This window comes from Cervus canadensis, chromosome 3 (assembly GCF_019320065.1).
Source record: "Cervus canadensis isolate Bull #8, Minnesota chromosome 3, ASM1932006v1, whole genome shotgun sequence".
NCBI classification, from domain to species: Eukaryota; Metazoa; Chordata; class Mammalia; order Artiodactyla; family Cervidae; genus Cervus; species Cervus canadensis.
In genome coordinates, this window is record NC_057388.1 from 8727317 (window position 1) to 8753441 (window position 26125).

The 26125-nt window shown below is 36.0% G+C and overlaps 1 protein-coding gene across 3 annotated transcripts in view; it reads left to right on the plus strand.

Moving 5' to 3' along the window:
• The window catches only part of ANKIB1 (ankyrin repeat and IBR domain containing 1), a 145384-nt gene that overhangs the window by 108491 nt on the left and 10768 nt on the right, over positions 1–26125 (plus strand). For all 3 annotated transcript variants that reach the window (XM_043462572.1, XM_043462571.1, XM_043462573.1), the window contains 9 exons: positions 1787–1931; positions 4634–4800; positions 11626–11714; positions 16987–17117; positions 21544–21678; positions 22639–22725; positions 22810–22876; positions 24573–24718; positions 25702–25880. In XM_043462572.1, coding sequence (XP_043318507.1) covers positions 1787–1931; positions 4634–4800; positions 11626–11714; positions 16987–17117; positions 21544–21678; positions 22639–22725; positions 22810–22876; positions 24573–24718; positions 25702–25880 — 1146 coding nt within the window. The remainder of the gene's footprint in view (positions 1–1786; positions 1932–4633; positions 4801–11625; positions 11715–16986; positions 17118–21543; positions 21679–22638; positions 22726–22809; positions 22877–24572; positions 24719–25701; positions 25881–26125) is intronic.

Here is a 26125-nt window from a genome sequence, read left to right on the forward strand (position 1 = left end):
TTCTAAAACTTGTATGGAAATACAAAAGACCCTTAATAGCCAAAGCAATTTTGAGAAAGAAGAAATAAGGTAAATTTGTCACACTCCCTGATTTTAAACATTACTACAAAGATCCATATAGTCAAAGCCATGGTTTTTCCAGCAGTCATGTATGGATGTAGACTTGGACCATAAAGAAGTCTGAACACCAAAGAATTGATACTTTTAAACTTCGGTGTTGGAGAAGACTCTTGAGTCCCTTGGACTACAGGGAGATCAAACCAGTCAATCCTAAAGAAAATCAACCCTCAATATTCATTGAAAAGACTGATGCTGAAGCTGAAGCTCCAGTGCTTTGGCTACCTGTGGAAAGAGCTGACTCATTGGAAAAGACTCTGATACTGGGAAAGAGAGAAGGCAGGATGAGAGGGGGCGACCAAGGATAAGATGGTCGGATGGCATCACCGACTTGATGGACATGCGTTTGAGCAAGCTCCAGGAGATGGGGAAGGACAGGGAACCTGGCGTGCAGCAGTCCATGGGGTCGCTAAGGGTCAGACACGCTGAGCAGCTGAGCAGCAGCAACAGAGCTGCAGTTGTCAGTCAGTATGGTCCTGGCCCAGAGACACAGAGCTCTGTGGAGCAGAGGAAAAGCGCCCTGAAATGAGCTACACTTCGTGGGCCGTTAATCTGCGACAAGTGAGGGAAGAGTCAACGATGGAGAAGAGACGGCATTAATATTTTCAGTAAATGGTGCTGGGCAAGTCAGACAGTCACGAATAAAAAATCAAACTGGACTGCTTTCATATACCATGCATAAAAATATATTCAGAATGGAGTAAAGGACTGAAATGTAAGACCTGAAACCACCAACTTCTAGAATAAAACAGAATGTAAGGTCTTTGAAATCAGTCTTGGTGATTTTTTCCCTCAGGCAAGGGAAATTCACACTTCAAAAGTTTGTTTCTTCTTTTTCCATGGGAAATATTATTAATAAGAAAACCCTCAGTAAAAATTTTTTAATTCTTTATTCTGTGCCCAGCACCATGTAGATATTTCACATACATTGTGTCATATAATCTGAAAACAACTCTGGGAAGTGCATATTGTTATCTCCATTTTATAGATAGTGAAATTGAGGCACAGAATGCTTAAATGTTAATTACTTAAGATCATACAACTTGTTAGTAGCAGACCTGGACTTCTAATTCCAAATCTTGCTCTTGACCACTTAATTGACCTTGGGTTAGATTCCTGTCACTTTCTAGGATGCCTTTTCCCTACTACCTCAACTAGTATGCCTAGAGTAGGACATGAAACACATTTTAATGTTTATCTGAATATAAGTAGAAAACCTTTTCTTCTGAAAGTTGCACTAGATTCTGGTGCCATCTCAAAACTCTCTTAAATTTTGTGTGGCTTAAATCTGTACCATTGCTGTCTTTTTTTAAAGGCATAGAATACTGAGAATAGAATATGACTTTTCTAACTCACTTATTTCTTAATTTTTACTCTTAAATATATTTTTCAAGCTTTTAAAGAGGACAGAGCAAACAAATGTAAAAAATGTATAAAACATAGATGTGTATAAATAGTCATACATATGTAGTGAATGGCTGGGCAGATGATAAATGTTCAGTGTTTGTGAATTATGTGAGTTAATGTATTACAGTTGATACTGTACCCTTTGTTTACTGGTGTATTTTAATTATACTCTAACAGAAAATTCAGCATCAGGAAAAAATTCTTAGAATATGCAAATAAATTGTATCCTTGCCCTTTTTCTATCAATTGACAATTTTATTAGGTTTTTGAATCTGAAAATTCAAGAAGGTGAAGCTCACAACATTTTCTGCCCTGCGTATGATTGCTTCCAACTTGTGCCTGTGGATATAATAGAAAGTGTAGTTTCTAAGGAGATGGACAAACGATACCTACAGTTTGATATTAAGGTATGTTGCCAATTAATCTGTGTGATCTCCACAATTTAAATTTTATTAAACCTATATTAAAAATTTTAATTTTTTGTTTTATTTTCGAAAGTAAAATAATGGACTCTGGCTTTTGTCTCTCAGAATAAAGGAGTAGTGGCCTAAATTAAAGTTTTAAGCTAAAGTATTATTTTATAATCATGATAGAAGTAAAAGTAAAAAGTGGCAATGGTAGTTTACCAGAAAATAAAACTAATATGCAGAACTATTTATTGATTTGCGTGTTGAACTTTTGTAACTAATTGGTCAAAAAAAATTCATATTAAATAGTAGCTATTTTAAATTTTTAAATGATGTATTTTTACTCCTCAGTATAAATATTTAGAAATAAAGATTATCAACCTGGAAATTTATGGATTTTTTTATATTTCAAGTATTAGTTTCTTTTTTTTTTTTTATTAGTTGGAGGCTAATTACTTCACAACATTTCAGTGGGTTTTGTCATACATTGATATGAATCAGCCATAGATTAACACTTATTCCCCATCCCGATCCCCCCTCCCACCTCCCTCTCCACCCGATTCCTCTGGGTCTTCCCAGTGCACCAGGCCGGAGCACTTGTCTCATGCATCCCACCTGGGCTGGTGATCTGTTTCACCATAGATAATATACATACTGTTCTTTCGAAACATCCCACCCTCACCTTCTCCCACAGAGTTCAAAAGTCTGTTCTGTACTTCTGTGTCTCTTTTTCCATTTTGCATATAGGGTTATCATTACCATCTTTCTAAATTCCGTATATATGTGTTAGTATGCTGTAATGTTCTTTATCTTTCTGGCTTACTTCACTCTGTATAATGGGCTCCAGTTTCATCCATCTCATTAGAACTGATTCAAATGAATTCTTTTTAACGGCTGAGTAATATTCCATGATGTATATCTACCACAGCTTCCTTATCCATTCATCAGCTGATGGGCATCTAGGTTGCTTAATAGTTTCATATAATAAATTATAATGTTTATTTCATCTTCTTTATTTTTACTCAGGAGTTATTCATTACTATGTGCAAATCTTTTTTGTGTGATTTAACAGGAGTGTTCAGATTTTTTTATAGTCTGAACCCTAATATATTGACTTTTAAGAAAGAAGTCCTACTGTTTCATTAACACAGAAAGTATGATAATATTGGGTTTTTTTTTTTACATTTTTCATTATTGTGACAAAATACACATAAACCTTACCAGTTTAAACAGATTTAAGTGACCAATTTGTTGTTATTAAGTACTTTTACATTATTGTGCAACCATGATTACCCTTCATGGTTAGAATTTTTATCGTCATCCCAAACTGAAACTCTGTTTCCATGAACACAAATGCCCCATTTCCCCTTCCCATAGCCACCAGTAAGCACTGTTCCACTTTCTGTCTCTGTGTGTTTCTAGGCATCTTATGTAAGTGGTGGCAGTCAGTGGTGATTTAGTCGCTAAGTCGTGTCTGACTCTTGCAACCCCATGGGCTGGAGCCTGGCAGGCTCCTCTGTCCATGGGATTTCTCAGGCAAGCATGCTGGAGTGGGTTGCCATTTCCTGCTCCAGGGGATCTTCCTGACCCAGGGAAGCCTGGTGGAATCATAGAAGTAGAATCATACAGTGTTTATCCTTATAAACCGTATTATATCCATATAATATTATTTCACATAAGTGGAATCATACAGTATTTATCCTTATGTGCCTGGTTTATTACACTTAGCTTAATGTCTTCAAGGTTTATTCACATTGTAGCATGTATCAGAATTTCTTTTTAAGATTGAGTAATATTCCAATAATGTATGTAGCACATTTTGTTTATCCACACTTTCATCCCTGGACATTTGAGTTGTTTGTGCCTTTTGATTGATGTTAGTAATGCTCCTTGGAGAAGGCAATGGCACCCCACTCCAGTGCTCTTGCCTGGAGAATCCCATGGACAGAGGAGCCTGGTGGGCTGCAGTCCATGGGGTCGCTAAGAGTCGGACATGACTGAGCAACTTCACTTTCACTTTTCCCTTCCATGCATTGGAGAAGGAAATGGCAACCCACTCCAGTGTTCTTGCCTGGAGAAATCCCAGGGACTGGGGAGCCTGGTGGGCTGCCATCTATGGGGTCGCACAGAGTCGGACACGACTGAAGTGACTTAGCAGCAGCAGCAGCAATAATGCTCCTATGCATATGGGTGTACAAATATCTATTCCAGTCTCTGCTTTTAATTATTTGGGGTATATATGCAGAAGTGGAATTACTGGATCATATGATAACTGTGTTTGTAATATTGATTTTTATGTATTATTAAAGTACCATATAGAAATTTATTATTCTAATACAGCTAATACTCAAGATTCTATTTATTATAACTATTTTCCATCAGAAAAGTGGCATATTGTGAGAAAACATTTTTAAATTACACATTTTATGTATGAATAGTTGCATTTTTACTCTGTCATCAATCTACTTTCTTCTTAGATTAAAGAATACATAAATTTTAAACATTATTACTAAGGTAATTGCCACATTTTTTCCTTCTTATTTTATACATTCCAGTACTGTTTTAAGTATTTCTTGAGACTGACTACTGTTTGTTTTTTCATTTCATTCTGTTTTTACTTTGAAATAAATTGACATAGGGTACACTGTGTTAGAATTGAGAGTTAAAATATTTTTTATGTTTTGTTATTGCTGTTTAAACAGGCCTTTGTTGAAAATAATCCTGCCATTAAATGGTGTCCTACTCCAGGCTGTGAAAGAGCAGTCAGACTGACAAAACAAGGATCAAACACCTCTGGGTCTGATACACTCAGCTTCCCCTTGCTCAGAGCTCCTGCTGTGGACTGTGGAAAAGGACACCTCTTCTGCTGGTCAGTACAGGACAAGTTGGAATAGCCTAGTCACCTTTCTGACAGTTTTTAAAGAGACTTTATACTCCGAATCATGCCTTTAAGTTGTAGTATTTTTGATACCATTATTATTCATTAAAAAATGTATACAGTAGTGATAGTTTACATTTACTGGGTGCTTGACGTGTGCCAGCCACCTTGTCAAAATTTTCAAATATTGAATTCTCCCAACAGTGCTGTGAATGGAATGCTGTTATTATACCCATTTTACAGATAAGGAAATTTAGATGCAGAGTGGTTGCCCTGGACTATATAGCTAGGAACTGGTAGAAATGAGATTAGACCCCCTCTATGTTTGATGCTAGAGCCCATGAACTTGAGCTTTAATACCAAATTATTGACCTTAGATTAGAAAATATTTAGTTTGATATTTTTTCTTAAAGTAGAAGTGTCTAGCAGTGATACTTAACCAGGGATGCCCAGAGTTTAATATAAGACACCTTTTCCATATTTTCATTCTAGACCCCAACAAGTGAAATTCTGATTTAGTGGATTTTGGAGTGGGGCTCCAAAAAAAAAACTCTTATGTGATTCTGTTGCACAGTTCCAGTTAGAAACCACTTCATGGATCTTGTGTTTTATATAATTTCTAGTGCCTGATAAGTACTTAGTAAGTATGAACTGATAAATCAGTAATGATAAATCAATAATGAATCAGTATAATCAGTATAGTCAGTATGTGTAGTCACTTGACTGTATGTTTGTCTAACATCAGCATTATACTTTATTCAGAGTAGTTTCAATTATAATAACTTTTGTTTTTGTTTAATGATCAGAGGAAGAAATAGTATTTGTAATGCTTTTTGCTCATTTCCAGATTTACCACATATGCAAGGATATATTTGAGGTGGATATAAAACACTAATCTTTATTTAGTATACCTATCAGAATCCAAAGTCAAATTGTAGCACTGCTAGATGGTAGGTAAAAAGGCATAGTTAGGGAAATGTCCCTACCATGAAAGATCTATTTCTTACACTCATCATCATTATCATTAACTAAAATTATTACTTGAACTGCCAACCTATATATAGCACTGAATTCTAGGTCAGGTGCTCAACAACGTAGCGTCTGCACCAATTTTTTAAAATAAAGTATTATTAGAACACAGCCATACCCTCTTGTGTCAGTTTGTTTACCTATCCTCTGTGGCTGCTTTCAGACTATGACAGTATTGGGTAGTTGGAGCAGAGACCATGTAGCCTGGAAAACTCACAATATTTACTATCTGATCCTTTACAGAAAAAGTTTGCTAGGCTTCTATGCTAACTGCTTGAATATAGTGATTAATAAAAGAAAAACAATGTTTACTCCTTTCATAACTAAATCAGATTCAACAAGTACAATAGCAACAAAATACTGAATAAATATTTAGAGTATATCCACATGCCTGTATCCACATGAGGTAGTTTTTCACAACATTTAAAAAACACATGCCTAATTTTTACTTTTGGGCTTCCCTTGTGGCACAGCTTATTAAAAAGCAGACAGGTTATACTTCACCAGCAAAGGTCCATCTAGTCAAGGCTATGGTTTTTCCAATGGTCATGTATGGATGTGAGAGTTGGACTGTTAAGAAAGCTGAGCACCGAAGAACTGATGCTTTTGAACTGTGGTGTTGGAGAAGACTCTTGAGAGTCCCTTGGACTGCAAGGAGATCCAACCTGTCCATCCTAAAGGAAATCAGCCCTGAATATTCATTAGAAGGACTGATGTTGAAGCTGAAACTCCAATACTTTGGCCACCTGATGCGAAGAACTGACTCATTTGAAAAGACCCTTATGCTGGGAAAGACTGAAGGCAGGAGGAGAAGGGGACGAAAGAGGATGAGATGGTTAGATGGCATCACCAATTCAACGGACATGAGTTTGAGTAAACTCCAGAGTTGGTGATGGACAGGGAGGCCTGGCGTGCTGCAGTCCATGGGGATCTCAAAGAGTCAGACACGACTAAGTGACTGAACTAAACTGAAGTGGCTCAGTGGTAAAGAACCCGCCTGCCAAATCAGATGTGGTTTTGATCCCTGGGTTAGGGAGGTCCCCTGGAGGAGGAAATGGCAACCCTCCCCAGTATTCTTGCTTGGGAAATCCCATGGACAGAGGAGCCTGGCAGGCTTCAGTCCATGGGGTCACAAAAGAGTCGGATACTACTTAGCGACTAAACAGCAATAACAGATTTTTAATTTTACATGTTTTATCATTCAGTGGTTGACCCTTAGTTCCACCTCATTACCCCAGCAGAAGAGATAAGGATCCAGCAACAGAAGTGGGAAGTGAGTTAATGAATGTACATAAACTTAATTGTAGATAAATTATCCTTAGATTAATATGAGTCTACTTTATTTAAAGTAAGAGTATTTAAAATAAGGAAATAAAAGAACTTATTTGAAGTTATTTTCTTGAGAAACTTAAGTTCTAGTACCTTCACTCCACCTAGAGTGTTATTAATTATGTACTGTCCTTCAGAAAATCATTTTCTGAGCTCTCTGATTAAGAGGGTTGGTGAAGAGCCTACAAAAATAGAAACCATAGATTAGTAAGATTTTTAGAAAATAGAAAACACAAATTAGTAAAATATTTAGAAGATAAGACGATAACATTTCCTGAGATCTGAGGGTAATAAAGTTTTGAAAGGAAAGAAAAACCTGTGATTGGCGTTGTCTTCTTAAACTCTGGTTTCTGTGGTCTAGTTTTTATTAGTTTTTACTCAGAATTTGCTTTTATGTTCTTACATTCTTCCCCACCTCTCTTTGTATGCTATAGGTAGCAAGTGTGGCTTAACTGGAAATATGGAAACTAGTAGAGAAACCTACCAAGATAGATGAGATGGTAAAACGTGCATACACAGACATGATGCTAGACGCTGTGCATTTCTAGTGTAATGTTTAGAGAAATATGTCAGCTTACTCTTTCTCATACTCCAAAATATTAGGCTGGATATACTCAATCTCCATTGGAAACTGTATGCCAAAATCACAGGCCCTAGTTCGAATTTTATCCCAGTTTAAGGGGTCTGCGGATGGCCGTGTGGATTTAAGATCACACTTATTTACTCCTTCTGGTGGTAGGGTGGTAGGATACGAATAGTATCATCATTTTCTAACACAGCAATTCAAGGCTTAACCTTACTTTTCAGTTTTGAAATTCGTTAAGCTACAAGAATGATATATGTAGGTGTATGATATATGTATTTTCTAGGATTTTTCTATTGCTTTACTTCTCTAACCATTAATTGGCATTTTTTGTTTTTACATAGCTTCCTACTCATATTCACTGACTGTATTCAGAGCTTTGCCTGTGGTCAGAAATTCTAAGAAAAAAAGAAGTTCTAAGTAGAATTCTGCTGCCCTTATCTCATGTTTCAAAGACAAAAAATCTGCCTCATGCAAAAGGAAGCTTTGCAAGTGAGATCTTTATAAAATAAAAGCATGTGATTCAGGGTTTGCTTCTTTCTTTCTCCCAAAAGTTCAAAAATACTTGCTAAATATGATTGCAAAAACCATCAGAAATGCCAATAATAATTTCTTCTTTTTAAGAACTAAATGTGACAGAATCAGCTGAGAGCTGTCCCCAGGATATGTCTGCCTGGACACAATGAATACTTCATTGTTAGGAGGGAGGGTGGGAGCGGGCATTTTCCTTCCCACCACAGGACAGCCCTTCTGTTCTAACTTGTTCACCAACAAGTTCTGTGCCCCTGATAACTGAACCTACAATGCTTTCTCCCAATAGCCTGTGTGATGGCAATTTGTCAAAGTATTTGCCACCAGTCATTGGTGTCTTGGTTAACACTTTCTTCAGGAGTTTAACTTTCCAGCGTCTGCAGAACTTTCCAGTATCTTCATTATCCCTATCAGAATACTGTCTCTTCCTGCACATGGCTAGATCTAGATGGTCAGTCACCTACTGACATCTGATAGCATTGTCATTACGGTGCTTTGCAGAAGTTCAGGCTTGTTTTCTCTTACGTCTTAGTTTTCAGAGAATCTTGGTGGTATTCAGTGGCAACACTTTCTCAGTCGTGGTTTCTGCTCTAGCTCCTCGTTTATTCATGTGCTTCTTTTTATACCCATTGCATTTTATACCCATTGCATTTTATACCCATTAGCATTGCATTGGAAAGTGGTGGAAACTGTGCCAATGGGCTGTAACACTCAGACATGATCATACTGATTAGGCTAGCGATTGAGGAAGCACCTGTGCCCTCCTGTGAGGTTTTAGAAAAGAAAAACTGATACTGCTCTCTAATGCAGAATGGCCTCCGTGAGCCAAGCCCACTAGTAAGCAAGCACGGCCTTTTGAAGACATGGCATTCATTTTTTTCAGACTCTATTTGAAAGCAAAGGACGCCTTCCTCCATTATTATTTTTCTTTTTTCTGTCAGAAAATGTGCTGACAGCACAGTCAGTCATACTGATCCTGATTCTACTAGGAAAAAAATATTGAATATGCTATTTAGTTTCCGGGGGAGGAGGGAAATCCTAAACTTATTGAGAATAATGTATTTTACTGACTTCGTTTGTTTTGTTTTAGATATTGCAGATATGTAAAATTTCTGCACTTTGGTTTTTTATGTTCATTTGGGGTTTTTTTGATGATTCATGAGAAGTATAGATTCTGTATTCCATTTTCAGACAACACATGGAAATACTGTTCTTAGATCTGTGGTGTATTTCTTACTCTAATATATGTGTCAAATTAAAATGAACAGTTACAACAGATATCCCTTACATTTCTGGAAAGCAGAGTTGATTTTAGTATGTGCTAAAATATATACTGAATACGTCTACCTCCACTTTTAATCAACCCAATATTTTTTTTAAAGGCTGTTAAATTATAGCTAAGTTACATAAAACCAGTTTTGGAAAAGATTCCCCAAATATGGTAATAATCAGAAATTTAAGAAAATTATTCTTTCAAGGAGTACATAGTGATTTTTTTAGGTATACAATTTGATGGCATTAAGTACATTCAGTGTTGTGAAACTGTCATCCCATCCGTTTTAGAACATTTTTATCATCCCAAACAAAATCTCTGTAACCATTAAGCGGTAACGCCCCATCCTGCCTCCCCACCCCATCTGCTGGTGACCATCATTCTACTTTATGTCTCTATGAATGTCCCTATTCTAGTGGAGTCATACAATATTTATCCTTTTGTATCTGGTTTATTTCACTTAACATGTCTTCAAGATTCTTTCCATGTTATAGCATGTATCACAAGCTCATTCTTTTTTATGACTGACATTTCATTGTGTATAGATATACCTTTTTATGACTAATACTTCACTGTGTATATATATAATGTATATATATATTCATTGTTTATCCAGTCATATGTCAGTGAACAGTGTAGTTCCCATCTTTTGGCTATTGTGAATAATGTTATAAGCACTGGCATAAAAGTTTGAGTCCTTATTTTCAATCCTGTTGAAACTCTTTGAGGAACTATACCAAAGTGTTTTCCATAACATCATTTTACATTCCTGCCAGCAATGCACAGGGGTTCCAGTTTTTCCACATTCTTCCATACACTTGTTCTGTCTTGTTTTTCAAAAATAGTAGCCATGGGTATGAAGTAGAATTGATACATTCTTAACACAGTGGAATGTTACCTCATAGGTTGTAAGACTCTATCTGTCAGTTGGCCCGTCTTCTTAACAAAGCTAAACTGTAAATAAGATTTTTGTTTAAAATGACACTGGTGATGATAATGGTGATGATGGCACCTATAGATTGCCTTTTTCTTTCCCAAAAAATGATATTTTGTTATTAACTGTAACAATTTGTCCTATACAATATAAATTAAACAGTTTGTAATGGTTCTATGTCATTTTTAATGTTTGACTTTTATATGCCTGCCTATAGAAAGAATATATAATTAAGTTACAAATAATAAATTGATATGGTTTTTATTATTTAAGTCAAAATTTGCCAAATGCCAATAGAACAGAAAATTAGGATTTGTCAAAGACTTGAAAGTAAATTAGATTGCCCTTGCTGTTACTTGGGGATTCAGAGGTACAAGTAGTGACAAGAGTGTGATGTAAAATAGTACTTCCCAAACTTTAAAATGCAGAAGGGTCATGTGGAGATTTTGAGAAAAGGCAGATTCTAATCAGTATGTTTTATGGGATCTGCTCCTCTGCACATAAACAAGCTCCCAAGTAATGACAGTGCTGTTCCCCAGGGAAACACACTTTGAATTGCAAAAATTTAAACTGTTAGTGAGACAGAACCTAAATGATAAAAATATCTTTACCGCTCTTAAGGCCTGCCTGCGTGCTAAGTCACTTCAGGCGTGTCCAACTCTTTGTGACAGGAGATGCAGGTTTGATCCCTGGATGAGGAAAATACCCTGGAGAAGGAAATGACAACCCACACCAGCTTTTAGAAGGCAAGAATACTGGAGTAGGTTGTCATTTCCTTCTCCAGGGTGTCTTCCCCACCCAGGGATCAAACCTACGTCTCCTATGTCTCCTGTGTTGGCAGGAAGATTCTTTACGTCTAGCACCACCTGGGAAGCTGAAGGACTAAATTATAAATATTAGTTAATCTGTTTAGGGCTTTTTAAAATGTGTGAATAGATGCACTGCTGAAGGAAAACTCTGACCTAGTGCTGCCGAGCTGTCGAGTCATGCTCGCATTCCTCTACTGAAATGCTTCGTCTCTCAGTGGCCGCTGTGCCTCAGTGTTCTCAACTTTACATTCAAAACAGTACCTGCTCTTTTACCTTGATGTTGATGAAGGATGTTTTTAAATTGCCTTTTCCATGTTTTCTTCTTCAGGGAGTGCCTTGGTGAAGCCCATGAGCCTTGTGACTGCCAAACGTGGAAAAACTGGCTACAAAAAATAACTGAAATGAAACCGGAAGAACGTAAGGGGAATTTTAGATAGCTACATATTTTCTAATAGCATTCCAAAGATAACGTGGTCCTGTTTCTTAGTCTTCATTTCTAAAGTTTTCAAGTTTGTTAATGCAGAGCTCCCCTTTTAAGCCCTCTAGCCAGTATCATTTTGGAGAGCTCAGGGGGAAGCATAGACGGGTTCCTTGTTTCTGACGGACTTATTAGGACTCCAAGGTAGACAAGCTCACACTAAGTTCTGCTCCTGTAGTCCTTCCCTTTTATCTTGGAGTGAGCTCACCAGCTTTTCTAGACTTCATGAAAAGAAATGCATGGTCTATACTGAGAGGAAGCTTCCAGTAGAGGGTAAGGCCAGTCAATTTCTTGGTATTATGTGGTTCTGTAGATTTACTTATAGTAAATGCAGTGTCTGTTTAACTAGTTTATAATGAGATGTCTCTAAGTATAATATCTCTGTTCATCCTCACAGAAATGCTGTGAGACTGATGCTAGTTATACCATTGCACAGATAGGAAGCTAACAGATTGGATTGAGTGACACAGGGCAAATAGAATAGGTTTGAATTAGCCTTCCTAATAGCAGTTCCTATGTTTGACAGGTAAATATATCTGCTTTGCCGTAATTTTTTACCCCCTGACGTATTTTATGACAGCTGTTTTCTTTTAAATTAATATAAATTAAAACTAATTTGGAGTTTTTTTACTTTTTAAATATTGGCGTTTGAGGTATTGCAAATCAGGATTAAGAATTCACGTGGTTCATCTACACTTATTATGAGCAAAGCACACAATACAGATGACATCAGTCTCCAGGGAGTACAGAGGCTAGTAGGGAAGCAGCCAGATATTATAGCATCATATGGTAGCTAACATAGTTAGGTTAGATGAGAGTACAATAACAACTAACTAGGTTGGGGACAGAGGATGTTAAGGAATCCTCCTGACAGCAGCAAGATATGAATTGAATGTTAGCATACTGCAGAGGCATATCTGTCAGCAACTAAAGCAGTACTGGAAGAGACTGGCTGGCAGCCTTGAGTTCCTCAGGCCTGTATTACTGTTATATTGGACAATATACCATTGCCTGAAAAATGGTTCTCAGCATTCTATATTCACAAGATGATATTGTGCACTGACTGCGGATTATTCAGACCCATGGAAAAGAGACAACTTAGGTAGACTAGAATAGCAGTTTATTAATAGACCATGAGGGCGATCTCTTTCACATGATGAGAAAACACATGTCCTTTAAACAGGAACAAAGGCAACTGGATAGTCTTAGGATATTTTATAGTGATATCTGATTAATCATTTCTTTCCTGAACATTCATAATTCAGTCAAATATCTTCTGAACATCTGCTTCCCAAATCAGAAAGGCTTGTATAGATTGTTCTTGGTCCCCTGGTTCATCGTATCTCTCTTCTGAATACCAGGTAGACTGTGTCATTGCTCTCCAGTTACCCATCCATTTTCCCTGTTCTCCATCTGTGTGTAGTATGTCTGTATATGAGAGTTCCATAGAGATATTACTACCATTACCCTCCAACACATTTAAATATGGTAAGATGATTGGATTTTGCTTTCCTTTTCCTGCTTCTAACACCTGGAAACATCTATATTTCCATTAGAGATGGCTTGCTATTGCCCACCTACCTGCATGTCTTTATACATTCTGTAGAGATTAAAATTAAGGTCCATGGGAGAAATTTGCAAAAGATGAGGCTGGAAAGATAGGTATTGCCAGATTGAAAGAGTTCTTGCCCAGTTGTCTGAATTTATCCTATTAACAGAATTAACCATTTTCTAATTCTTCATCCACACTTGCACCTGACTGATTCTTCTAAGCAAACATCTTCAGTTATCATTTCCTTTCTCAAAACTCCTTTTTGGTGCAAGTGTGGATGATAACTGAAGATGTTTGCTTAGAAAAATCAGTCAGGTGCAAGTGTGGATGATGAGTTAGGGACTCTTGGTGGAATTGTGACAGAATATCCTTGCATAAGATAAAGATCTTGATAATGAAGAAAGAAGACAAATAGAATTAGAAAATGGTGTACACGGTGTATACATGGCTATCTCTGGTGCCCAGAGACAGGGAGACCTCAAGTTAAAAACTGAAGATCACCCTCAAAGAGTCCCAAATGGTATCTTATTTCAGAAAGATGGAGGAACTTTAGAAAATTGGATAGGAAGCAAGAGACCCAGGACACCCACAAGTGGTCTACTGTAGAGGGAGCCAACAGCAAGACTGCAGAGAAAATTCCCAGCGTTACACACAGCCCCACCCCCGCACGTTCAGTCTTGGCTATGCCGTGCTGTTTCACAGCCCTACTGCACATGAGCCTAGAATGCCCTTCCTGTTCCATCTGTGTGAGGAACATCCATCACCTTTCAAGATATGGCTTAGGCATCAAGTATTTTTATGAAGCCTTCCCTACCTCTCTCCTAGATGAGAAAATTCCCTCTTGCTGAGAGAACTTTCTCACTGTCCTGATGCACACCCACCACAGTGAAAGCTGGTGGTGACCAGTAAACTCTTAATAGCCACTTTGAAGTGTATGACATTTATGGTAAGACTTAAAGCAAACAATAATAGGCCAATTGTAATACGTAAGTAGAACATCATCGTTAAATATACTAATACAAAAATAATACTCTAAAAAGGAAAAGTTTGATTCCCTGCTGTATTGGGTTTACATATTAGTTTAGGTCAGGGTCACATATATATGGCATAAGAATTTTCAACAGAACTGGTAGATTCATGAGATTGTTTTCTCCCTTATCCCTGGTTTTCCAGTCTTTGAATTATGAGACCTAAAAGGAGTGACAGAGTCTAATTGATGAGAGAAATAACTAGAAAATATACTGAGCTCAATTGAAATAATTAATTCGAAGAAAAGAAGAAAAAAAAAAAAAAAAGAAGAAAAGAAATAATTAATTCCATATAAATTTGAAACACCGTTTTTCAGTACCAAACCTACCTCTTTTGTAGCTAATCAGAGCAAAAAACAGGAATGATTATATTTTCTGTGAAATGATAATTTATAAAAATTTAACACCAGTGTGTTTTCATAATAATAGTTATTAAATGAAGTTCAAATAGTTTTTTAAGAATTGTCTTTTTTTTTTTTCACAATAAAGTCTTAAAAGCAACTTAGTTTTCACTTATGGATGTTGATTATATTAATATATTGTTATACTGTAATACTTGATTGAATGAAGTCAATTTTTCTTACAAAGAGACTAGACTATTAAGGAAAGAAGATCAAGCTATATTAGACATGCAGCTGAAAGAAGAGTTTGGAAGTCTGAAGGGGTGAAGAGGGCTCACCAGGTAGATTGAAGGGACCTTCATGTTGGAGATACTGAGAAAAGATATACAAAGGGCAGATGTCTGACATGAGCATGTTCAGAGCACTGGTAGTGAAGGCATTTTTTTCCAGCACAAGGATTTGTTGTTCTGATAGTCGATTATTTTCTGAACACCATTTACTTCATGTAATCCCCTAGAATGCAATCAGAAACTAGCATTCTTTCTCCAAGGGTGCGAGAATAAAACTGTTATGTTGCAGGCCACACAGCTGCTTTGTTTAAATGCCTTTGTGCTTTATTTATTGTAACAATGGACAATAAAGGTCATAAGAATATGTTGGAGCCTCTGAGCTAAAAATAATGGTTTGCTAAAGGGAGGAGAAAGGCCAGTACTTTTAAACAGAAATCAGACATTGTACTTAGAAATTAGGTTTTATAGCAGTACCCTTGGTAAACAGCGTTACCTCCAGAGTTGATTAGCAGCCGCTAAGGGTAAGGGTAGTAAGTTCCTTCTGAAACTCCTGTTTTCCACGAAATTTTCAAAGAATTCTCTGCACCAGCACCCTAATGAAACCATCTTACCACGTGGGTTTAGAAATGGAGTGGAGTCAGCAGTTCATTGCTGCAGTTGTTTCTCTGCTATGTGGAATAGCAGCGCTTTACAGTCGAGCAGTAGCTGCTGTTCTGTTGTTGACACCAACTTAAGTAGGTAGATACTAAGGGCTCCGTGTGGCAAGACACCATCCCCCTCCACTGCTGGACTCCATCAGAGGGCTCCTGCTGGTGCTCAGCGCCTCCAGTTCATATGCAGAACTACTTCCCAAGGGTCAGCCCGCACAGACCTTTGTCCCCTTCCCTCTTCAGGGATTTGAATCTGGGAGTTGAGTGACTTTTTCTTTTAGACTTCAAAACTTAGAGTCTGATTTCTCCCCTGCTTTCATCTGTAGGGCTCACCTCTTACCCCACCCTTTCTAGACAATCTGCATATAATGAGGGCCTTAACAGAATGGACCACTCAAGGATTTCACAGTGATTTTCAAAATCTCTTTCAGTGAAGAAAAGGTAGAACTTACCTTTGTACTTGAAATTAGAAACCAAACTTGAGTACTGACAATCTTGCAGGAAAAAATAAATTTTAAATTACGCATGTGCCACTCTCTCCAGCCCCTAAATCTCTCCATAGGTGGTGGTAGGGATTTATAGAATATAAAATGTAAAATTTAGAGTCCTTAAAAACCCTGGCATTCTTTAAGCTTGCAGATCTCATATTAAAGTAGAATAAATGGTTTATAAGATGGTGAAGAGGATAAGGTTGGTGTCGGGATAGCAGATGGGAGGACCTCGCCAGGTAGTCAGTCAGTGGCCAAATCATGAAGGCCGTTGTGTTCTTTGCTAAAGAAATGTGATTAATCTTGTAGTCAGTGAGGAACAACTAAAAGATTTAAAGGTTTGTATTTTTAAAAGATCATCTTACAGAGGCAGTATAGTGTGGGTTTAGGGGACGAGGGAGAAGGATCTGGGGAGATAAGTTGGTTTCTGTGTTTTAATTGTCTAGGCAAAAGGTTTGGAGGATCCTACCTGGAAATGGAGAGGAGATGGATATGAGAGAGTAAGAGATAGAACCCATGGGATACAGCAGATGAGGCAAAGAGGAAGATGTCCAAGATCATGTTCTTCCTAGATTGATTCTGGGTAGATAATCATTTACCAGGGCAGGGGATAGGGAAAGGAGAAGATTTGGGGGAAATGATGAGTTTAGTTCTAGACATATCGTTGGATTCATTTTTAGTTTATCTTAAATAATCATGGATTAAAAACTTTGCCATAGACTCTGATAGGAGTCTCTGATAGGAAAATAAGTATATATATTTAAAATTGAGAGGCAACCTGCAAAGAAAACTTTGAGTGTTTTTCCATCTGAAGTTGTACACTAAATTGTTTATTTTTGTATTTGTGCTTAATACCCCAAAGTCGTGGGAGTCAGTGAAGCTTATGAGGATGCTGCCAATTGTCTCTGGTTGTTAACTAATTCCAAGCCTTGTGCTAATTGTAAGTCTCCGATACAGAAGAATGAGGGATGCAATCATATGCAGTGTGCTAAGGTAAGTTAAAGAGGATTGTACTTGCTTTGCGGTTAGAACCTTAATTTGATTGTGAATCCAAAGGAAAAATACTGTAAGCATAAAAATCTTGTCTTTCAGAGTGATTCTAGGAGATTGTATTCTACATTCTTTGTTAATTAACATAAATGTTGATTTATATTACTAAATTTTACAATCATAGTGAATGTTAAAAACAAAGGTAAGGATTCGATGGCCCTTGTTCACATCAGAGATGCCGGAGTTCTTGATCCTGAGAGAGTTCTGTGTATGTGTAAATGATCAAGTGCTACCTTACATAGAGATGTTACAAAGCTTATTTTGGAGCATACTGCTTAGTCTTAAGGTTCAAATCAGGCCCCAAGCAACTCCTTTAAGCCCAAATTTAAATCCTGTATAAGAAAAGTGCCCAAAGCAGTGTGCACACTTTAGATTTGCTAATAAAATTAATTAAATAAGTAACTCATTACTATATTGAAAGTGAAAATGTCACTTGGCTAAAAATTAATATACATAATTACTTTCAAAAGGCTACCCTCCTGACCTAGTTGCACAGAAAGAAGCTACTATATTTAAAACAAATATTCTAGAAGTTAAGAATATTTTATTAACCCATGCCTACTTTCATGACCATTTTTGTTTAATTGTATTGTCTCAGTTTTTTTCCTTTTCCTTGGAATTGCCATGTATATAAAAATATGTATTTAAAATTATTGAGAGAAGAACAATGTAATTATTCTGATTTAGGATGTGAAAGAAACCCGTACAGTTAAGATTTCGATAAAAGACATCAATATCTTCTCTGAGCACTTACTGATTTTTTTACCTTGAAGCTAATGATGATTATTACTATGACTTCAAAAATAATGACAGTTACCAGATGATTTTATATTATAATAAATTAACATGAGTGAATTGTCTTAGTGAGACAGCAGTGATTTCCTCAGAAGAAAAACTTTGTACACAGTATTCTCAATGCTCAGGAGTGCTGGTTAGTTCAGCTGATCAGACCAAAATTCTTTCATTCATATGCAGTTGTGTTTCCAACATTCATATTAGTTTTTTCTTGGACAGTCTGATACAGACTACATAGATGTGTAAAAGAAAATTTTTTACACAACAAAAGGTTGACCATAAAAAATCAACAGCTGGAGTACTAATAAAAAGACCAAATCCAACGTTACCTTTATTTCAGTCATAGCACTCACCAACAGTAAATAGTTGATAAATACATATCAAGTAAATAAAATTTTCATGAACTAATCAGGCTAATGATACAGGGTAACTTATCTTAAAGTTTGCTTAAGTTTCGGTTATATATAAAAGGAGCACTTACTTACATTCTATAAGAATAGTCTTATTTTTGTTGTTGCTCAACATTTTTTAATAGTTGATTTAAAATTATATGTATGTAAACACATACCTATTTCTTCTTATGGTCAGTATTTCTGTACATTATCAAATAAAATTTATTTCCAGCAAACTCAGGCCCTGTCCTATCTCATTCTAGCAAACTCAGGCCCTGTCCTATCCTATTTTTTTTAATTGAAGGATAATCACTTTACAGAATCTTGTTGTTTTAGTATTTGCATTCAACAGAGGAAACTGATGAGTAATTCTTTCATTCTTATGACATAAAAGGAGACATCTAGAAAGTGAAAGTTTTTATGCTTTTAGAGTTTTTTCTTTTTAACTATTAAGGTAGAACAAGAAGTCATATGTAATTGAATCCATATTCTAACACAATGACTAAATGATAATATACCTTTATTAATTCTTCAGTGTTTGTAATTGCTCAATAGATAGTTTTTACTATCTGGAATAAAATGGTGAAACATTTTAAAAGAATGATAGATTTGGCAATATAAAAATAGGTTCATTTTTTTAAAAAATTCGTTTCCCTTTAGATGATTTTTAGGAAACTATTTAAATTTTATATTCTTACACATTTGAAATCACTTGAACTTTGATCTGACTCTGTGGAAAATTTATATCCTGCAACTAAAAAATTACAGATTATCAAAGTTCTATTTTCTTTTTCTCATCATAGAATGTAAAATTTCTTATCATAGAATGTTAAATAATAATAGATAATTTTGCTCAACTCTTTCAGATAAATTTGAACTTGGACTTGAAATGGATTGATTTTCTAAGAAAATTTAATTTATTAAACTAACCCTAGAAGAAATATCTGAACAAACTCACTCCCCGGAAGAGTTTTTTTCAACAATGTCTTCTTTAAAAGCAATAAAATGAGCAGAACTTTGATATGAGCGCTTGATAAATATTGAATGTGTATGTGTATGTGTGCACGCGCACACACTGAGTCATGTCCAACTCTTTGCAACCCCAAGGACTGTAGCCCGCCAGGCTCCTGTGTCCATGGGATTTCCCTGGCAAGAATACTGGAGCAGGTTGCCATTTCCTTCTCCAGGGGATCTTCCCAACCCAGAGATTGAATCCACCTATCTCGAGTCTCCTGCATTGGCAAGCGGGTTCTTTACCACTAGCACCACCTAGGAACCCCATTGAAAGTATAGATCAGTCTTATTTATAAATAACAATGAATGAGTCCTAAATAAGATATTGGAGGAGAAAATACAGATGTTAGCAAATATAATCCAGCAGAGTGCATTAGAAGAGTAATTGACCATTGGTTATATCTAAATGAAAAAACATGTTTTAAATTTTTTAAAAAGGTAATTAGTCACATGGGGTTTATTTCAGGAATATAAGAATGGCTTGATATTTAAAAAGCTATTACTGTACCTCAACTTAATAGATACAAGAAGAAAAACCATGTAAATTTTCTATAGATGGTAGAAAAGCATTTAACAAAAACTCAGGAATACATATCATTTTCCTTTTAAGTATGATAAAAATAAATTTACCTTAGTCCAAAAATTAGCATGGTATTTAGTGGGGAAACTAGTGGTACTCTCCTAAAATTGAGAACAACATAAAAATGCTCTCATCACAAATATTATTAACATTGGACCAAGGATACCAGTCAACATAATTCAACAGTGAAAAGAAATTGAGGATGTAAAGATTAGAAATGAGGTAATAAAATTGTCTTTTTTTTATAGACAGCATGATTGTACACCTAGAAAACCCACAAGAATCAACTGAAAAACTATTGCAAACAAGAAAAATTTAATTAGCTAGCAGAATACAAAAGTAATACACAGAGAGTAATAGCCTTCACGTGTTCCAGCAACACCCAGATAGAGTATGTGCTGAAAGAAGAGATTTCCTTTATCTAGAAAGAAGCTTAAGAAACGTATAAGAGTACCTGAAGAAAATGTTAAGACCTCTAACTTTAGGTCACAGAAGCCGACAAACAAATGGAAAGCTAACAAAGTTCTTAGAAAGATTGAAACAAAAATACCAGCAGGTTTTATTTCTGCATCTAGACAGGTTAATTCAAAAATTCATATGGAGAAACGAAATAAGAGCCAGAAAACTCTGAAAAAGAACAGTGAGGAGGAACTATCCTTGTCCAAATAGTAGGCCACACTATAAAGGCTCAGTAATTAAAACAGCATAGCTCTGGCACATGAATCTACAGATCAATGAAAGAAAGCCCAGAAAATAGATACATTCATGGGGATTTCGTGCTGGTAAAGGAAACATCGCCAACCAGTAGGGAAATGTGAGCTGTGTAATAAATGGTACTGAGACAACTGGACAGCCACGTGGACAAAAGTTTAATTCATACTGAATACCCAGATACATTCTGAACAGATCAAAGATGTAAATAATTTTTAAAAATAAGCTGTAAACTTACCACGAGAAAACATCGATTTAAATTAGGAAGATCTTTCTGACTCAAAATCCATAAGCATTTAAGAGGAAAAAAATGGATATATTTTCATACTGGAATGCTCATATTTTTAGCATTGTTTGCAAGTTACAGTAATTAAGAAAGAATTTTTTTTAATGAGAAATAGGTTTTTTGCTAGATGTTCTGATTAAAGACCTTTTTAACTTATTCCCAGTTTCAAAACCAGTTTGTCAAAGTCAACAGAAGTTTTCAGATACACTCGTAGAGCTTTAGAGACCAAAGTAAGATTGCTGTGCACGTGAAAAATGAAACATTTGTCAGTATCTGTTTCTGTTTTTTGGAAAAAGTATCATATTGATATTTTTAAAGATTTCTTGAGATTACTTAATAATATTATTTGTATTTTAATTTATCCTTATAAACAATAATTTTAAATTACCCCCACATCTTTCCATAATGCAGATAAGGCCTTCAGAGAAGACCTGAAACAGAGAGCTTGTCTTTGAGAAGGTTTGTGTCCCTGGTCACACAGGCAGGATTGTTCAGTCTCAACAAACTGATTAACTAAGAATTGGAAAGTAATTTGCATACCAACATGGGGAGATATGTTTGCACATTTTTTTGCACATGTTTCTTTTGCAGTGCAAGTATGACTTTTGCTGGATTTGTCTGGAAGAATGGAAAAAACATAGTTCTTCCACTGGAGGATATTACAGATGTACTCGCTATGAAGTCATTCAGCATGTGGAGGAGCAATCCAAGGAAATGACCGTGGAGGTAGAGAAAACTGTTTAAGCCAAGACCTCTGGTTAAGCCCCTTAATACCAGTGGAAGTATTTTGCATTTCTTCTTTTCCTACCTTTATTGTAATGAGGCATTAAATTCAATACACTTTTAAATAGCTTTTAATTTAAACAAAATGGCTCTATAAGCCTGGGCTCTTTTTTTTTTTTTTTCTTGATTGTATGGGTAATATCAGAAAAGACATATATCCCAGCATATCTCTAAAATGACTTAAAAATAATTTTAACATTATATGAACAATATCATATTGTTATTTCATACAATAAATATCTTAGTCTGCTTGGCTGCCATAACAAAATCCCATAGACCAAGTGGCTCAAATGACAAAAATGTATTTTTCACAGTTCTTGAGACTATGAAGTCCAGGATCAGGATCTGTGCCAGTTCAGTTTCTGGTGATGAGTCTGTTCCTGGCTTATGGACAGCTGTCTTTTTACTGTGTCTTCACAGTGAGGAGACAGAGCAAGCTCTGGTGTCCCTCCATCTTCTTGTAAGAGCACCAGCTCTGCTGGATTAGACCTCCAGCCTCAGGACCTTGTTCCACCTTTATCACCTCAGGGTGATATCACAGGGCCTGTTTCCAAATACAGTCATGTTGGGGATTAGACCTTCAACATGAATTTGATGGGAGACCCTTTTCGGTCCATAGCAATAAACAGTATAATAAAACACTGAAGATGTGATGACCATAGGGCTTGAGAGACATATTTACTTCACACTCTGGGAATAGTGGGTTCAGTGGTTTGTCACAGAAAATACAAATTCAAGACTTTATACTGGTTATTGTTTTCTCAACAAAGCAAGCAGCAAATTTGTATGCATTACTATCTTTTACTAATAAAAATTTTTTGTGTGGTCAAAAAAAAGTCCAATTTTAATAGCTAGTACTTTTGTTTGTATTATAAAAGTCCTTTGTGTACTTCTGTTTCTTAGGCTGAAAAAAAACACAAGCGATTTCAGGAACTTGACAGATTTATGCACTATTACACAAGATTTAAAAATCATGAACATAGTTATCAGGTATGTCCTATATCATCTCAGATGTACTGAATAATACTGTTGTGAATAAGAAAGAAAATGATGTGTTTATTTCTATTCCTTTAGTTAGAACAACGCCTTCTTAAAACAGCCAAAGAAAAGATGGAGCAATTGAGTAGAGCTCTCAAAGAAAGTAAGTTATAAGTGATACATGTGACAGTTAATGTAAAGTATCTGTCATGCCTAAGTCACTTCTTTGGCAGGAGATTAAGACCCTTAAAGGAATATATTATCTCCATTAGCTCATTTGGCAGTTTGAAGCTCTTTGAAGTCCAGAGTGCAGTTTAGCATTTGAGACCTCTGATTAGGTTTTCCGCCTGGGTTACCTCATCTGCTCCTCTTAGTGCAGCCTCCACTGCTGGCCGGTAAGCACACAGCATGGTTTTGCTTACTCAGCACCGTGGCCGATGCGACCGAAAAGGCATTCCTGACCTAGTCAACAGAGCAGGACTCACAAGCTGTCTGGTTGCATGACTAACTCCCAGAAATTCTTGAGAAATTTAGCAGAGTGCCTTATGGAATGGAAGTCAAGTGCAGGTTTGGGAGAAAATCATCTCATTAGTAAATAATGGACATTGGAGTCAAAAAGCAAGGTCATGAGATAGCGCTTACTTACGGTTCCTAAAGTGGAAGTTCAAAAAGAAAATCCCTAAAAATGGATTGAATACTATTTACATAATTAGAATATAATAAATACCTCACAGTGACTATACAGCATACAGGTTCTGGCATGTCTGTTTTAAAAAGTCATATTTTTAAAATTATCATAGCTTATATATAAAAGGTTTTAAGCCCAAAATGCAATCGATCATCTTTATGTTTTTTTGGTCCATTTTATAGAAGTAGTGAGTACTAACAGCCTTTTCATGAGAATAACTTCCTTATTAAAACAATAACCGTAAGCTAAATAGCTTAGAATGGGACAAAAAGCATCAATAGCAGCTTAATCTCCTTGTTAATTACTAGTTCTTAGACCATAGTAATGACATAACTATATCAAGCCAATAGCAAACTCTTAAAGTGTTAATTGTCCACAGTAAAAATTGAAAGAAAAAATCCTCAGAGGTTGTACAGTATGTTCTGTCACCGATGTGTCCCTAATACTTAGAACAGTGCCCCAAACATGTAAATATAAAATAAATATTTGTAGATTTGAATTGCTGCTTCTGTTCAACCTTTTGGAGGTTCTAGATAGCATAGTAAGATATAAGAAAGAATCAGAAGAAAATTAAGAAAGGAAGAAATAAAGCTGCTCTTCCCACTTCTGCTCTTTCTCTCCCTGAAGGGTTCATTTACTGCTAATAGCATTTGCTACCCAGTAGTTTCCCACGATGGATCTTTTACCTTACAGTATCATTTTTGCAGAAGCATAATTTATAATTAGACTCTTTTTTTTTTTTTTTTTTTGAGGCCCTAGCAAGGCATTTGTTCTAAATCATGATAAGCAAAATTCTGCCATGGACAACCTGAGAAACTTAGTGAAGCCTGGAACCTTTGAGGTGACCTAAAGTTGGATTTGTGTACAGACAGGGTGGGAGCAGAATCCACGGTCATTGTGTGCATTCCTTTAGGACTGCATTCCTGGGCTACTGCAGGGGTGTGCTCCATTTATAAATGTATGCAGCTCACATAAATGCAAAATGTATGAGTTTTACATAGGTTTTTAGTCTGAGTCAAGTCCATTTTATGATATAGCTTCTTCAGTTTCTTCTTAGAGATTTGTCCCTTCTTTTTTTCACCTTTCTTTTAAGAAAACTTAGTCATTTAATTAATTTTATAACAGCGTATTTGCAAAAAAATTTTTTTACGGTGCCTGGTTTACTTTATAGCTGAAGGAGCCTGTCCAGATACCACTTTCATTGAAGATGCAGTTCATGTGCTCTTAAAAACTCGACGCATTCTTAAGTGTTCTTATCCATATGGATTTTTCTTAGAACTTAAAAGCACAAAGAAAGAAATTTTTGAACTCATGCAAGTAAGATATCTTTTTTTATTAAACTTAAATGTAGTTATGATGAAAAACAGATTTTCTCCTTTCTCAACCGCTTTATAACTAAGTTTTATCTTACTAAAGTGTAATAAACAGTTTTGTTTCCATTTTTAATATGGTTTTTAAATAAACCAAAAGTTACGGTAATAAACTGAAATTTTCTTTATGTTTGAATTTGTCACTATGCAGATTCGAGGGAGCTCTGAGCTAGGCAAGCATTTCCTACTACACTTATTTGTTTTAAACTGGTTGAGGTTGAAATCTGGTCTGATAGAATCTTATCTTCAAAAATGAAACTAACAGCATCACTTACTAGATGAGAAAATTGGTGTTTGCCAGTTCGTTTTAACAGTGCAACTGAAAGAAAAACTTAGAGCACTTTTAAAAATAAGTAAAACATTTAAGCCAACTGACATGAGTGTAGCCAACCAAGTACATTATACATTCTTCTTTTTTTGAAGTAACTAAACTTTCTCCTCTTGATACGGATGTTTTTTTCATTCGTTTAAACTCCCCTCTACTAATTTATGTCTTATATTTCTTTCAGTGCTTGATATTCATATTCTCCATGAGGTCTTCCAGACCTAGCCCCAGATCCCAAAGGTTTTGCCTTGCCTCACCTTCCTTCAGCATTTACATAAAGTCTGTGCCATGTGGCCTTGCACTTGCATGTATAATGCTTTGAATTTTATTAGTTCTTTTTCACACAGACAAGTTATAAAATTTTTTTATACAGCTGCTGTACTCACTACTACTTTGTAATCCATACCAACTACATTGCTATAAATGCCTGTTTAATGAATGCTGTTTTCCTAAAACTTACATGTTAAATTGGAAGTTACTACGAAAGTTGGGTTACTTTCTGATTTCAAAAGAGAGTTAGATTTAACCAGACAGACACTGAATTTGCTATTGACTTACCCATTTATCCTATAATCTTTTTGTTTGTGTGTTTTTTCTTAACATAGACAGACCTAGAAATGGTCACTGAAGACCTTGCCCAAAAAGTCAATAGGCCTTACCTTCGCACACCCCGCCACAAGATCATCAAGGCTGCATGCCTTGTACAGCAGAAAAGGCAAGAGTTCCTGGCATCTGTGGCTCGGGGAGTTGCTCCTGCAGACTCACCGGAAGCTCCACGACGCAGGTAAAAAGGATACACACTGTGAACCTCACCCTAGCACCAGCCACAGAGGCAGCAAGTGTATTTTTTGTCCATCTGGGATGCATATTCCTGAAAGTTACTTATACCTGAAATATGGATAGCTGATAAAAGTATATTAACTTCTTTTTGGTGATTTTTTTTTTCTTCCAGTACTATTTCTGTTTTTCTTGTTATTTTTTGTTGGTCATTCTGTAGTTTCTCAGACTAATTAAGCTAGGTAAATTTCA